The 15,068-nt window shown below is 40.8% G+C and overlaps 1 protein-coding gene across 3 annotated transcripts in view; it reads right to left on the reverse strand.

Annotated features, from left to right (window-relative positions):
• TSC22D1 (TSC22 domain family member 1) overlaps positions 1-15,068 on the reverse strand; it is a 67,873-nt gene that overhangs the window by 35,243 nt on the left and 17,562 nt on the right. Inside the window, exons 2-3 of one of the 3 annotated variants that reach the window (XR_014156347.1) lie at positions 13,127-13,298; positions 8,470-8,579 (exon numbers count right to left, since the gene is read on the reverse strand). The exons of 1 other annotated variant lie outside the window; for it this stretch is intronic. Coding sequence is in view for 1 of the 2 variants with exons in the window: in XM_081860938.1 (XP_081717064.1) it covers positions 13,127-13,185 (59 nt within the window). In the remaining variant the exon portion in view is untranslated. Of the gene's footprint in view, positions 1-8,469; positions 8,580-13,126; positions 13,299-15,068 lie in introns of those variants that run through there. One more of the 3 variants, XM_081860938.1, reaches the window with a different exon arrangement.

The following is a 15,068-nucleotide window of genomic DNA, read 5'->3' on the forward strand; positions in this document are numbered from 1 at the left end:
AAGGTAAAGGGACCCCTGACCATTAGGTCCAGTCGTGGCCGATTCTGGGGTTGCGGTGCTCATCTCACTTTATTGGCCGAGGAAGCCAGCGTACAGCTTCCAGATCATGTGGCCAGCATGACTGAGCCGCTTCTGGCAAACCAGAGCAGTGCACGGAAACGCCGTTTACCTTCCCGCCGGAACGGTACCTATTTATCTACTTGCACTTTGACATGCTTTCGAACTGCTAGGTTGGCAGGAGCAGGGACCGAGCAGCGGGAGCTCACCCCGTTGCGGGGATTCAAACCGCCGACCTTCTGATCAGCAAGTCCTAGGCTCTGTGGTTTAACCCACAGCGCCACCCGCGTCCCGGGGTGTGGCAGTATCATACAAATGATACTGCCACACACAGCCTCCAATTTATAACAAGAGACTATGAGACTCCGGGAAGGAAGCTGAAGAGCCATGGGGCACAGGTAGTCTTTCCATCACTCCTTCCTAAAGTCATCACTGAGGAAGAGAGGGGTGGGGGAATACTGGAAGTAAACAAGCGGCTGCACAGATGGTGTGGTCAGGAAAGGTTTGGCTTCTTGGACCACAGTCTCCCTTCCATGAAGAAGCAGTTCTGGCAAGAGGTGGGTTGCACCACACAAGCAGACAATAATGTGTTTGCAAAGAGTCTCACCCTCCTGGTCAGGAGGGCTTTGAACTAAATCCTGAAGGGGAGGGAGACAGTATTTCAGAGGACGCAGGGACACCAAATATTGGGGACAATATTGATTGTCGGGGACTGGCTGAAGACTGAGGAGTGATGGTTGGATACTGACAAGTGGGCACTAGAAGAGGGGTTGGAGACCGGCTTGGAAGAAGGAATCGGTGATCGGGGGGGTGGGCTGCAACAGCCAGGAGACGAGAGTCAGCCACGTGGGAATCCCTTGCAGTTGAACACAGTGCCTGGAGACAATCAGTCAGGCCCTGTATCCACCGCAGAATGAGAAATAACTGCTGGAAGGCGCGCAGAAAGAAGAAACCCCATGGCACACCAGCTCCAGCTGCAACAAAACACGTCTCTCGCATATTGGTCACTACAGCCACAGAAAGCTGTAACTCTCCCAACAGTTTAGACTTCACACCCAAAGGCCCACTCTTCCATTGTCTCCTGAGTTGGACAGATACCGACCTATTAAATCCTACTTACAGGGTGGCAGCTATGATATAATAAGCATTACTGAAACCTGGTGGGATGAGACTCATTACTGGAATGCCGTAATTGGAATGTATTAATTCAAAAGGGATAGATCAAACAGGGAGGAGCAACAGCAGTATATGAAAACGATGTGTACACCTGTGTTGAGGTGTTCTTGTTCTCTTTAACAATCAAGTGCTATGGTTAGGATCGTGTTATGTAAGGAATGACTACAGATCTTGCACAAAGTTATCCACAGCTTGTTGTGAACTGCTCTTGTAAACAGCCATGCTGGAGATTGGTCAGTGGAGAGTGATCAGGCAGAATGCTCATTAAACAGCCATTGTATCTGCCCAAGTTAGAGAAAACACATTCAAAACCTTACATAGATAATATTTTACCCTACAAAAATGTCATCTGATTAATGCTCAAACATTACTGCTGTGCTAGAGGAGCCAGGGTTTCTATATGCGATAGACTTGCACTACGGTTTATAGAGTCTGGATTGCAGTCTTTCAGTCTGTTTGATGTAGGCTACAATTGGTTTTACAGTATAACCTATTTTAATAAATTAACAGAATGACCAGCAAGAACTGATTGCATTTCTACTGGTTGCAGATCATCTACTGATTGTTCAGAATTGGAAGGATTTGGATAATTTGCAGCTGTCTACTTGGAGGGACGTGGGTGGCGCTGTGGGTTAAACCACAGAGCCTAGGACTTGCCGATCAGAGAAGGTCGGTGGTTCAGATCCCCGCGACAGGGTGAGCTCCTGTTGCTCGGTCCCTGCTCCTGCCAACCTAGCAGTTCAAAAGCACGTCAAAGTGCAAGTAGATAAATAGGTACTGCTCCGGCAGGAAGGTAAACGGCGTTTCCGTGCGCTGCTCTGGTTCACCAGAAGCGGCTTAGTCATGCTGGCCACATGACCCGGAAGCTGTACGCTGGCTCCTTCGGCCAATAAAGCGAGATGAGCGCCGCAACCCCAGAGTCGGTAATGACTGGACCTAATGGTCAGGGGTCCCTTTACCCTTTACCTTACTTGGAGTTTGGCTCTTATGGAAAAACTGACCAACAGTATTGAATGGACAACAAACAAAAGTGATTTTGTAGAAATATGGTATGCCTCCATAGCATACGTATCAGGAAAATAATTCCAACATGCAACCTCTGGCCACATATCCCCAATTGTGGAGGGATATGTTTGGCTGATGTCCGTACTTTGCCCTCATGTGGGATGTGGAGATGTTTATTGTACGGAGAATTTTCTGTTATGTTATAAAAACTAAAAACACATTACATTCTTGCTTGTTCAGAAAAACATTTAACGGTTCACAGAAACACATGGCATTTACATCAACAGGCAAGTTAAGCTATGCAGGTTTACCTGTCTAATATATAGGGCAATTTAGGAACATGAGCGTAAATCGGATTAACTTTCCCTAGCTCTGCTTTACACAGAAACACACACACACAATTTATTCCCCAGCCTGTGTTTTAAGACACAGAGTGGAACCACAGTCCATAAAAGCAGTGCAAAAATAGGTGAATGACTATGTAACTTCTGACACCAGACAATTTATTTACTTTTAAAAAACAAACAAAGGGAGCTCAGGAAAATGCTCAGTAATAAGTAAAAAGGAATTATTTAGGATTTCATGTTTTTAAAAAATCTAACCCCAAGGGAATTTAATGAAGATAAAGATTTTTCCCCCAGTGCAAACATAAGCCAGATTTGTTGTAAACGAACCATTTGGGCACAAATGTGAAACTTGAAAATTAGAGTATACACTGAATGCAAATCAAGCACTGGTTTTTGTGTGTGTGTTTCTTGGGTTTTCATTCGTAAGTAGCAGGAGGATCAGGCTTTGTATTGTTTAGGTAATTGCTATCAGTCCCACAGCTGAAACAGGCTTTTTCAAATGATTTCCAGTACAGTGCTGCCCCGCAAGACGAATGCCTCGCAAGACGAAAAACTCGCTAGACGAAAGAGTTTTCCGTCTTTTGAGTCATTCCGCAAGACGAATTTCCCTATGGGCTTGCTTCGCAAGACGAAACGTCTTGCGAGTTCTTGCGAGTTTGTTTCCTTTTTCTTAAAGCTGCTAAGCCGCTAATAGCCACTAAGCCGCTAATAGCCGCTAATAGCCGTGCTTCGCAAGACGAAAAAAACGCTAGACGAAGAGACTCGCGGAATGGATTAATTTCGTCTTGCGAGGCACCACTGTAATTCACTTACTATCAGTAACTTTACACATACCGTTGGGAGTACTACCCATGCCATTCATTTCAGAGATGTGTAAAGAATTTTTTTTGCATATGCCCTCCCACTGAATTATGGCCTCACCTTTGTACAAAGAAAAAAAGGGGGGAATATTTATATTATATATATATATACACACCGCCGATAATTTGTAAATCAATCAATCCACAGTGGTAACAGAAAAAGGTATCATAAAGAAACTAAAAACATGAGAGGTACTGCAAAACTATAAGGGACTGAGAAAAGATAAAGGGAGAAAGGCAAGTAGAAAATAAAAACGAGGACCAAGACAACTAATAGACTAGAAAAACTACAATATATTTGCACTTGTTCTAAGTAAGACACACATCTCTCTGCATAACAATTTGCATATGAATCACGAAATTTGATAATTTGTAATGTTGAGTTCCTTCTAGCTTGATTCAGCCTTGAGCACATATTGCTATTACATTTTCAAACTTACCTGCCGTTTGAAACCGTAACTACTATACTCTCAGGAGCAAAGACAAAAGCCACAAGCTAAGTAGCAACAAGCCACAGAAAGCCACAACACTGCACTACCGGATCTGGTCTTCACAGAACACAAAGCACAGGCATAGTCCATCTCAATCCCTAACCATAATTCAGAAGTTTTGGCCGTATTTGCCACATTAAAGCTTTGCTTCAAGTGAAGATTTACACTGGATATCCACATTCTACCTGAAGCAGAACGAAGAGAGATTTTTTGGAGTACAGTCGCACCTTGGATGTCAAATGGAATCTGTCCATTTGACGTCCAAAACGTTTGGAAACCAAAGCGTGGCTTCTGATTGGCTGCATGAAGCTCCTGCATCCAATTGGAAGCACCATTGGACATTCAGCTTCCAAAAGAACGTTTGAAAACCGGAACATTCACTTCCGAGTTTTGATCGTTTGGGAGCCAAGGCGTTCAAGATCCAAGGTACGACTGTAGTTTGCCACAACCTCAAGTAGCTTTTGACAAATCTTCCTCGTGCTAAGCCCTAAATGCTCTTGCAGCTGAGCAATACAGAGACATGAAGCATTATGGAATTGCAATGTCCATGACTACTTCACCTCTGAATCCAGTGCGAAGCATCTGAAGGCCTCTACAAAGGTTAGTTGCATTGTGGTGGATGACTGGAGACTGTATCTGCAGAGACCTTAAGAGGCATCTTGGTACTGGCACATACCAGCATCTAAGTGTTTCACTATTCAGGCACACAATGAGCACACAACCCTCCCTTCACAGATTCCAACCTGCAGTTCATAAATCAAACAGTGAAAAACAACATTCTCAAACGTAATTACTACTCAGACCAGAGTAACTACGCCTGGAACAGAATCACCAGAGAAGTCGCCCTAAACTAGAAAGCCTGATATAAGGCTGGAATAGCTAAGGAAACAGTGGCTTGTTAAACAGAATTCAAAATGCAACGAAACAGCATGCAAGTATTTGAAGTGAGTGAAAGCAAGCTAACAATACCTTTGAGATTTTAGGAAACAAAACTATGGTTTCAGAAAAGCATTTACCAGTTAGAAATACTCTGCACGACCACGTTCAAGGACAGCAATGAGAGGAGCGCAAAAACCTTTCAGATCCTGCAGTTTCCCCTAATCTAGCACTATCTGAGCATCACACATTGATGCTTAGGTACACAGGCAGCAACTGGTTAAGGCGTGCCCGATATGAGACCTTGGAAAGCTACTGCCAATCAGGCCTGGGCTTAGATAGCCAAGGAAAAGACTAGTAGAAGCTAATCCAGAGCCTGCTAAAAACATTCCTGTTTAGACAAGCCTATCCAAATGCTTAAAACAGTTAAGGTCATTTTAATCTGTTTTAGTATTTTATCTTTTGTATGTTTTAAAGTTGGGTTGTAATTTTTTTAAAAATTTTACTGTTATATCTTTTGTAAACCACTTTGAGGTTTTTACAATCAAGCTGTGAATAAATAAAAATAAAAATAAAATATCCAGCGAAATCGTTATTGAATCCTGCTGAGCAAGATCCTTTAATGGAGTCAATGAGCTTTAAACCTGGACTATAATGCATGTAAACTATGATTCAGCTGTGTCCACCCCATGAATATTAACACATGGAAACAAATTTTTCATATTATAAGTAAACCGTATTACAGGCTCCTGTACTTCATTTATAAACTAAGGGTTGTATTTCATATATTTTTTTTAAATAATTTTTATTGGGTTTTTACATTTTATAACAACAAACACACACACAAATACAAGAGCACACAAACACACAAATACGATTACATACCCTAATTTTCTTTACCCACTTTCATTGACTTCCCCCCACCCCCTCCTCTTACATCCCAGTTCCACTATTTCACACTGTATAAATGATATACTGCTCACACAACTGAATTTTCCCTTCCTCACCCTGCATGCTCCCAAAAACTGTTCCATATTTTGAGGTTGCATGGGGAAAGGAGAGGGGGATTTCTGTTGCACAAGTAGAAGTCCGTTGCACAAGCAGAATGGCAGCAATGGATACAACCCCATGTCATATAATCTTTTAGATGAACTAATAATAAAAGTTCCTTGTAAAAAGTTAGTCAAGTAAATTTTAAGTTCTTCAAATTTATTCTTATTCAACCCCTTATGCAAAGCCAAGCACCACCTTCCAAGTTTAAGTGCGCCAAATTGCAAATAAAACCACACAGCTCTACAGGCCAACCAAAAAGCATGTTTTATCTGGCTTTAAATATTTATTAGCAGTAATCCAATTACTCTGGTAGTAATAACCTCTAGTCACCTTGCACAAGTGAGAGCTCATTAAGTATTTTCAAAATGCTGCTTGGAGTAATAAAATAATCTTCCACTCCCAAACAGTGGCAAGCGTGAAACATTGCTTAGAACATTACATGCTTTGTCTTATTTTGGACGATAATAAAAACCATGATGCTATTTGCTTTGGAGACTAAAAATGGGATCCAGAAGAGACAGATTTCTTTAATTCTTCAGCTGTTTGCCATCCTCGCAGTTCTTCCATACAAAGGTCCAAGCCCTCCAGGACTTCAGTTCTACCTTTACTTATTTATTTCTGGTGGCATTTTCCCCCTAGTTCCAGGAAGAGCAAAACATTTAAGGAAACCTGCTCAGTCATTCTATCAGTATTCTTCAAATTGGATTTAGCAGATTCGCTATTGACTCGTTTTATCCCATGTTCTCCATAACTTCTTCAGATGTTTATCTTCTACAGAGAACTCAAATAAAGTAAGCGAAGGTGAAATGCTGATTTCTTTACACGCAATCAGAAATGCTCCAAAAAATAATTAATTCTAGCCAGATGGTACACGTCCACTGAAGAGAGAATAGTGTCTTAATTAATATGCACCTGTTCAAGAATGCACATATTCTAGTTCTAAACAGGGGCTGTATAGAAAATGGCACCATGATACTTCATAAAACAATTTGTTTTGGACAAGCCTAGCTTTCTAACAGTAACTTAACATCTGAACAGCAGATTTTACATTGGAGATCACAATATTCCCTTGACGTATTTATTTACCACCAGAACAGACTGAGCAAGCTAAGCCATGACTGAGTACACTATTTGAAACAAGAAAATGCCGTGTTATTCCAATGGATGTACTAGGAATGCAAAGTTACAAACTGAAACATCACATCAGAAATAAATCTGGGAGATAAAAGCTCGTGAAACTGGGAATCTCTGCAACTGATAGGAAGTTCAGAAATACTGTTGTTCTTGAAAACAGTGATCATCTCTTGCAGAGAAGAAGGCTTCAAATACTTATACTGTCATCGTTCAGAGGATGACCACAATTCCATGTTACTGAAATTTTATTTCACACAAAATTACCTCTCCTATTGATATTCTTCAGTCTCTGATCTCTAGCTGTAGTCTCAAAGCAGATTAGTGATCTAATCACACATTCCCAAAATATGATATACTCTTTGATTTAGTTGAGGCTGAATTTTATTTCCATGCATATGTACAGTAGTATACTTTCGTGAAATGCCAAACTGAAATGCCTGTAAAAAGAGGAGCCACAAGTTCTAGAACCACTGCTAAGCATACAACTGAATAGTTTGTGTTTTAAAGGCATATCATTATGGCATCCGTAATCGTGGATTCTTCTTGCTAAAGGCCTACTAAACTGGCAAAGCCACATTGCGCTCCTATAGAAGAGGGGTGTTTTGAAAGGATTTTGGGAACTAATTTACAACGAACTTAAAAAAATCTTTAAATACACTTTCCCCAAAAAACCTGAAGCCTTTCTGCTAGGAATGATAGGTAAAGAAATAAAAAAAGAAGATAAGATAATATTCCTCTATGCCACTACAGCTGCAAGAATTATGCTGGCACAAAACTGGAAAACGGAAACTATACCTAGTATAAGCGACTGGCAGGTTAAAATGGTGGAATATGCCGAGATCAAGGTAGAATACGAGATCAAGATGAACAAAAATTTCATAAAAATTGGAGTAAATATTGGAAGTATATTGAAAATAAATTGTAGAGAGCACTGGTGGTGTTGGAATAAATCTAACAGAGAATGATTAAATATTTAGGATTAAAAATAAAATACGAGAATGTAGTACTTATTCGATACTTACCAAAAGGGTGGAGGGGAGTCTAGGGCTCAATCAGAGTCCAAATATGAAGCTTTGTTTCTTTTTTGATTATTATTACTATTATTGTTATTTTCTTTCTTTTTCTTTTTAGAGCAATCAGGGGAGGGAATAATCACATTATGTAAAGGAATTATAATTTATTTATATGTATACTGATATGCTTATTGATATGTTGGTTTTTGTATTGTATGCCTACACGGATATGTTTACTTGTAAAGTTTGAATAAAAAGTATTAAAAAAAAGAAAGAAGAGGGGTGTTTTGGGAGTGGGGGAAATATAAATCACAAATATAGCTGCAACAATACGTAAAGGGCTACTCTGTCCTTAGTAAATCACCTCTAGAGCAATTCTGTGGTTTTTGCAATACTGGTAATGAAGTATGTGTTGGCTTACATTATTTTGTTTCACAAACAAAGCATCTTTACCTACCTGCTTGGCTCAGCCAGACCGCCCAGATTTTGCTCTAGACATAATTAACTTTGGCCATGCCTCTTCATGGGCATACTAGTGAGCAATGTTAAGACTCAGTCACTCTGTATCTGTTGAAATATTAGCATTCATTTTAGATCACAAAAAACAAGGTTACAAAAAAAAAAAAAAACACAGAATGAGGGGAAAGAAATCAGAAACAGAAAGGACTAAAGGCCTAGTCCAGATCAAGAAAACACATGAAATATTCCCACAAACTTGAGAGCCAGCATGTTGTAACATGGCAAAAATGTTGCATGTAGGTAATCTGGGTTAAATACTTGTTCACCATAAAACCCACTGTGTGACCTAGGAAAAGCTCTTCTCTCAGCCTAACCAAGGTCTACTGCAAAAATAAAGTGGGACAACCCCACGTATGTCACCATGAGATCTTTTCAGAAAGGCCAAGATATAGATCTAATAAATCAACTATTTACTTAATGACCCCATTTGATTTTGGCTCGAGAGTCCGTTAATTATAAAAAATATATTGATTTCTCTGGATCTCTGCTTCATATGCAAATTATTTTGAGTATATAAACCAGAGAAAAAGTAGTTCAGTAGCATTTTATGTCTGCACACCTTGTCTTTGGCCAAGTCTAGAAAGCTTGCCATGATACATCAGCTACAGAAAGACACAAAGAGCCTGGTGGTGCCTTAAAGACTAACCGATTTGTTGCAGCACGACTTTTTCTAGACCAAAAGCCACTTCACCTGATGCATGTCTGATCCAGAAAAGATCTTGCTACAACAGTAGCTCTTAAAACCTTAAGGAGCCACAAGATTCTTGTTATCAGGACCATACCAGCTCCCAGGAAGCTATAGGCAGGTGACCCCAGCCCAAATTTCTCAAAGTGCCTCCCCACCAAAGCCCCATACCCAGCCTGCAGGAAAACAGACTCAAGAGGCTGAAACACCTTGCTACTATTTCCAAATGACACATAAGCAGCGCAATGGCAGCTACTCATGGAGGTCCTTCTGCAACTAAGAGGGTAAGGAGGCCTAAGAAGTAAGTGTGAGAATAGAAGACTTTCCATCATACACTGTTAGGGTGCTCAGGAAATAAAAGGAAGGCTAGCCAAAAAGATCCTTCACAATCCCCATGTTCCTTTAGTCAGTTTTCTGATCAGTCTTTCAAGACGTCCTTCCAATACACACATATACCACCATTCATCGAAAGCCTTTCAGAAACAGGAGCACATCTCTTTATTTTAGAAAAAAAACACACAATGAAAAATTGAAGAAGCATTGCTTAAGACCTAGTATACAGTGGAAAGTAAATTTATATAAAGTAAATTGTATATATGCAGCCTCTCACAAAGTAAAATTTCCCACCAGCCATTTACTGCTACTGTGCGGGAAACAGGGTACCCATGATAACCCCTTTTGAATCTCTACTGGATTTAATTGCTGTATACTTATGTAGGAACTGCCTCTGTACCTTGACTTCTGATTTTGTTTTTGTTTCTGCCTGCTCTGCATGCTTTTGGGGGGTGAGTGGGTTGTCGTTACCTGTTTTGGAACCCTAATAATAATAATAATAATAATAATAAAATAAAAAAATTCCCATCAGCGACACTAATCAAAATTAAACAACCGGTTCTGATATGCCTGCCACCAATGCCTAATCTAAAATTCAAAAACATTAAGTAAAGTTGGGGGAGGGGGACAATCACAGAACTCAAAAGGAAAATAGATATGTGGTGCTCATTGTCTAGAAGACTCAGCAAGCACACAACTCACTATTATCTGCAATTAAAGTTAGCTGTACAAGGTCAGTTACTTCCCATGTATCCTTTGGAAAAAGCAGAATCAAGAGTCCCTTAAGTGGAAGGGTTATATACTAGGATATTAAGCAGGAAACTCTGTCAACTTTAGTTTTGTAGAGCTAGTTATTTGTTCATGCACATCAGACGTTACTGTGGGATAACCAGCTTCATATAACCAATATGCTAATTAATGTCTAATTAATGCCAGAAGGGGTTAAGACCATAGAGTAAGCTGTCCTGCCAAGTTCAGCTCACCTTGGGAGGGACTAGGTAATCAAGCCTTTGTTCCCCTTCAGTCTACCGGATGAACTCGGCATGTGCTTAAGCTGGAGCTAAGCTAAACTGGAGCAACATGGCCCTCACAAGCAATTATTGTGTTCCTATACCAATAATCTCAGAACTTTACCACTTCCTAAGCCAAGTTTTACAATCTACAGTGGTGCCCCGCAAGACGAATGCTTCGCAAGACGAAAAACTCGCTAGACAAAAGGGTTTTCCGTTTTTCGAGGTGCTTGCTTCGCAAGACGAAAACGTGTTGCGGATTTGCTTCCTTTTTCGTAAAACCGTTAATACCCTGGCAATCCGCGCTCCGCAAGACGAAAAAATCGCAAGACGAAGCGACTCGCGGAACGAATTAATTTCATCTTGCGAGGCACCACTGTATGCAACTTTTCTCTGTGATGTATTGAAAAGCAAATGAACCTTACCTTTGGAGAGTTTGTTGGTAAACCATTTTTAACTTATTAACATGTTGGTTTTTCCTGTGCTGAGGGAAAAGGGGACTATTTGGAACTCACTTGGAAAGACATATTTTAAAGGTCTAAAGCCTATTTTCCATGCTTTGCTTTGCTGCATATTTTGTGATTTTCAACCTGCATCTTAGCATCCAGGAATTTTCCTTTTATACCTATATATTTTCCTCGAACCAGGAGACACAACATAACTTTACCTTGTACGATGAATAAAGCCTGTAATGAACAGGCTTATTTGAAGAGACAATTGTGGCTTCTCCTAGCCTTCTCCCGACCAAAGCATTTCACAAATTTACTTAGATCACAGTACAAAAGTTTACATTCGTTATTAAATATCCATCATGATTATTCTAGATGTTGCAGTTTCTTTTGAACTAAAATTTCCAGTACAGTTACACTTGCGGAGTTTCTAATTTTACCAGTTTCAGTTACCTGATTTTTTAAATAAAAAAAAATAAGCAGGCAGAAATCTGTAGTTTTTATCAGAAAGCAATGTTTCTCTTCAGAATATGTGTACTAAAACACAAAATCCTCAGTTTGAAAATCCCAAAATACAAATAACAAAAAGAAAAAGGAAAAAAACATGGGGGTGAAGGAGCAAACTAGGATTTTTCTTTCTTCATGTTTTATATGAGCTTACAATGAACAGGAGTGGGAGTATTAGGACACTCAAAATAGTTCCCCAACCAAAAAGCTATTTCTATGTATTGGAGAAGTCAGTCAATTGTTACAAGGAACCTTTCATGGCCACAAAAAGGGTCAGTCGCCACTACCATTTCTTCTTACATGAAAAAATGTTAAATATTAGTTTTCCCATTGATTATTCCCCACCCCATACTGGTGGGAGGGAATGGGCGGAAACAATGAGAGCACTCCTCACGCTCTGAAAGGCACGAGTTATCAATATCCACTCCCTCTTTCAATTCTAGCTGTGCCAATGTTATATACGAAGTACGTTTTTCTTTTACTAACAAGTTCACCAGGTTTGATGTCACCGGTGCTGTTTTTCTGGAAAAAGGAGCTGCCGGAACTCACCATGAACTCACCCTCTTTCTTTTAGAATGGCAATGGCACCCACCTAAGAGGTACCAATATACTGGCCCTGCACTTCGAAGTCTAAAAGACATCTGAAGACGGCCCTGTAATTTAGGGAAGTTTTCAACGACTGATGTTTTAATGTGCCGTATTTTTCCATGTATTAGACGTGGTTTTTTGACTCAAAAATCATTTCAAAAAACAGGGAATGTCCAATACACGGAGTGTTTCCTGCCCACAGCTGCATGGGGGCGGGGGGAGAAGCTCAACAACTTTGGGCCATCTCCACTCTCTTTTTCTTAAAATTGAGTTGCTAAAAATAGGGGGGTCTTATACAAGGGGGCGTCTTATAAACGGAAAATATTTTTAATCTCTAGTTGGAAGCCGCCCAGAGTGGCTGGGGAAACCCAGCCAGATGGGCTGGGTATAAATAATAAATTTATTATTATTATTATTAAAGGTAAAGGTACCCCTGCCCGTACGGGCCAGTCTTGACAGACTCTAGGGTTGTGCGCCCATCTCACTCAAGAGGCCGAGGGCCAGCGCTGTCCGGAGACACTTCCGGGTCACGTGGCCAGCGTGACATCACTGCTCTGGCGAGCCAGAGCCGCACACGGAAACGCCGTTTACCTTCCCGCTGGTAAGCGGTCCCTATTTATCTAGTTGCACCCAGGGGTGCTTTCGAACTGCTAGGTTGGCAGGCGCTGGGACTGAGCAGCGGGAGTGCACCCCGCCGCGGGGATTCGAACTGCCGACCTTTCGATTGGCAACCCCTAGGTGCTGAGGCTTTTACCCACAGCGCCACCCGCGTCCCTGGGATTATTATTATTAGCCATCTTTAAAGGGGAAGGTCCATCATAATCCATGAATTTCTCTGTTCAAATTTTTCAAATCTCTACTATACTGTTGAAGTATCGCAATATTCCCACTGGGTTTTTTCCAGACCCTTGCCTGCCATTAAGTTCCAGATGAAGTAATCAACACGATTATAGTTTGCTTTCTGTTAACAACATGAAGCCAGTGTTTGTTCTCAAACTTAAGCACAGTTTGATACACACACACCTGTAAGGATGTACGGCTGTGTCCCGCTTTGCATTCAAGTTATGGAATGCATCCTTCATGGCGGTCTCTAAAGTCAGGGGAAAGTGTTGTCTGTTGCCTCTGAAGAAGTTTCCTTTCTCCACTCATTTCTCCAGTCAGAAGTTAAGAGAGTTTAGCAAATTAGAAGAAACAACTACAAAAGAAAAATGCAGTAGAAACATAAATCCATTTTTATGTGTATGTCGCGTTTTTGGCTCTCACAGTATCCCAGAAACAAAAGATAAAGTCAAGCAGATGTAAAACTCAAACATGCTCTATTCACAGAATACATTAAGATCTATATAACCGAAGCAGCACACACTGTGGTTGAAAACAAGGTTAAAAAGAAGGGGCACCAGCCAAGGAAATCAGTCTCAATGCAATAAGAATGCAGGCAAATGGGAGATATATTTTATTTTATATCAACCTATTTTATATAAAATACCCCTCCCCAGTACACCCACCTTCAAAACACAACAAATTATTCCCTTTCAGTAGGACAGTCGTTTGCTGATTTTTTTCTGGTTCGTTGCTGTACACCCTGGTATCAAACATGTCTGAACACACAAAAGCTGCCTGAACTGACCATAAATACTCATGCGTTGCAGAATATACAGAATGGAACAACTGCCTCATGTAGCGTTTCAAAAATGAGAAAGGCATATTAGGATCTTTGTTTCTTTTGTAAATACCGAGAGACTTTGATCCATTGTTTCTGTCGCCATAATTGTAATGTGCAGAGACACCACAAGAACCATCCTTCAAGGAACCTCAACTCAACCTAGTCATTAGAATACCAAGTGAGCTGGGAAATCGAGCTCTAGCAAACCAACAACGGGGGGGGGGGGGACACACCAAGGTGTGGATCACTGAGACAAGAATAACCAGCTAAACAAATATAAGATGGGGGACACCAGGCTTGTCAGTACTACAGGAGGAAAAAAAATCTAGGGGTCTCAGCAGACCACAAGCTGAACATGAGTCAACAAAGTAACGCAGCAGCAAATTAAAGCTAACTGCAATTCTATGCAATTAGCAGGTGTATAGTGAACTAAGCTGGACCCTGAGATCATCTGAGGTCCGTTTTTGTGTACCACCTCTGCAAGAGGAGGAGCTAATTCTGCAGAAAACAGAATCAGGATTCAAAATGGAACCCTTAACGGATTGAAGAACTGGGCCTAAGCCAATAAAATGAATTTTAATAGGGACAAATGTAAGGAAGAACCAGATGCACAAATGTAAGATCGGGGATACTTCACTTTATACATGTGAAAAGCATCTAGGGGTCTTAGTGTACCACAATCTTAACATGAGCCAACAGTGTGATGCAGAAGCAAAAAAGCTAATGCTATTCTAGGCTGCATCAATGGAAGTATAGTGTCCAGATCAAGGGAAGTACCGTATTTTTTGCTCTATAAGACTCACTTTTTCCCTCCTAAAAAGTAAGGGGAAATGTGTGTGCGTCTTATGGAGAGAATACAGGCTGCACAGCTATCCCAGAAGCCAGAACAGCAAGAGGGATAGCTGCTTTCACTGCGCAGCGATCCCTCTTGCTGTTCTGGCTTCTGAGATTCAGAATATTTTTTTTCTTGTTTTCCTCCTCCAAAAACTAGGTGTGTCTTGTGGTCTGGTGCGTCTTATAGAGCGAAAAATACGGTAATAGTACCACTCAATTCTGCCTTAGTCAGACCACACCTGGATATCTGTGTCCAGTTCTGGACACCACAATTTAAGAAGGATATTGACATGCTGGGATGTGTGCTAAGGGGGCGACCAAGAATATCAATGGTCTGGAAACCAAGCCTTATGAGGAATAACTGAAGGAGTTGGGTATGTTTAGCCTGGAAAAGAGGAGCCTGAGAGGAGATACAATAGTCATCTTCCAATATCTCAAAGGCTGTCACATGGGGGAGGGAACAAGCTT

The sequence above is a fragment of the Podarcis erhardii genome (genome assembly GCF_964252035.2).
Source record: "Podarcis erhardii genome assembly, chromosome: 5".
Taxonomy (NCBI): Eukaryota; Metazoa; Chordata; class Lepidosauria; order Squamata; family Lacertidae; genus Podarcis; species Podarcis erhardii.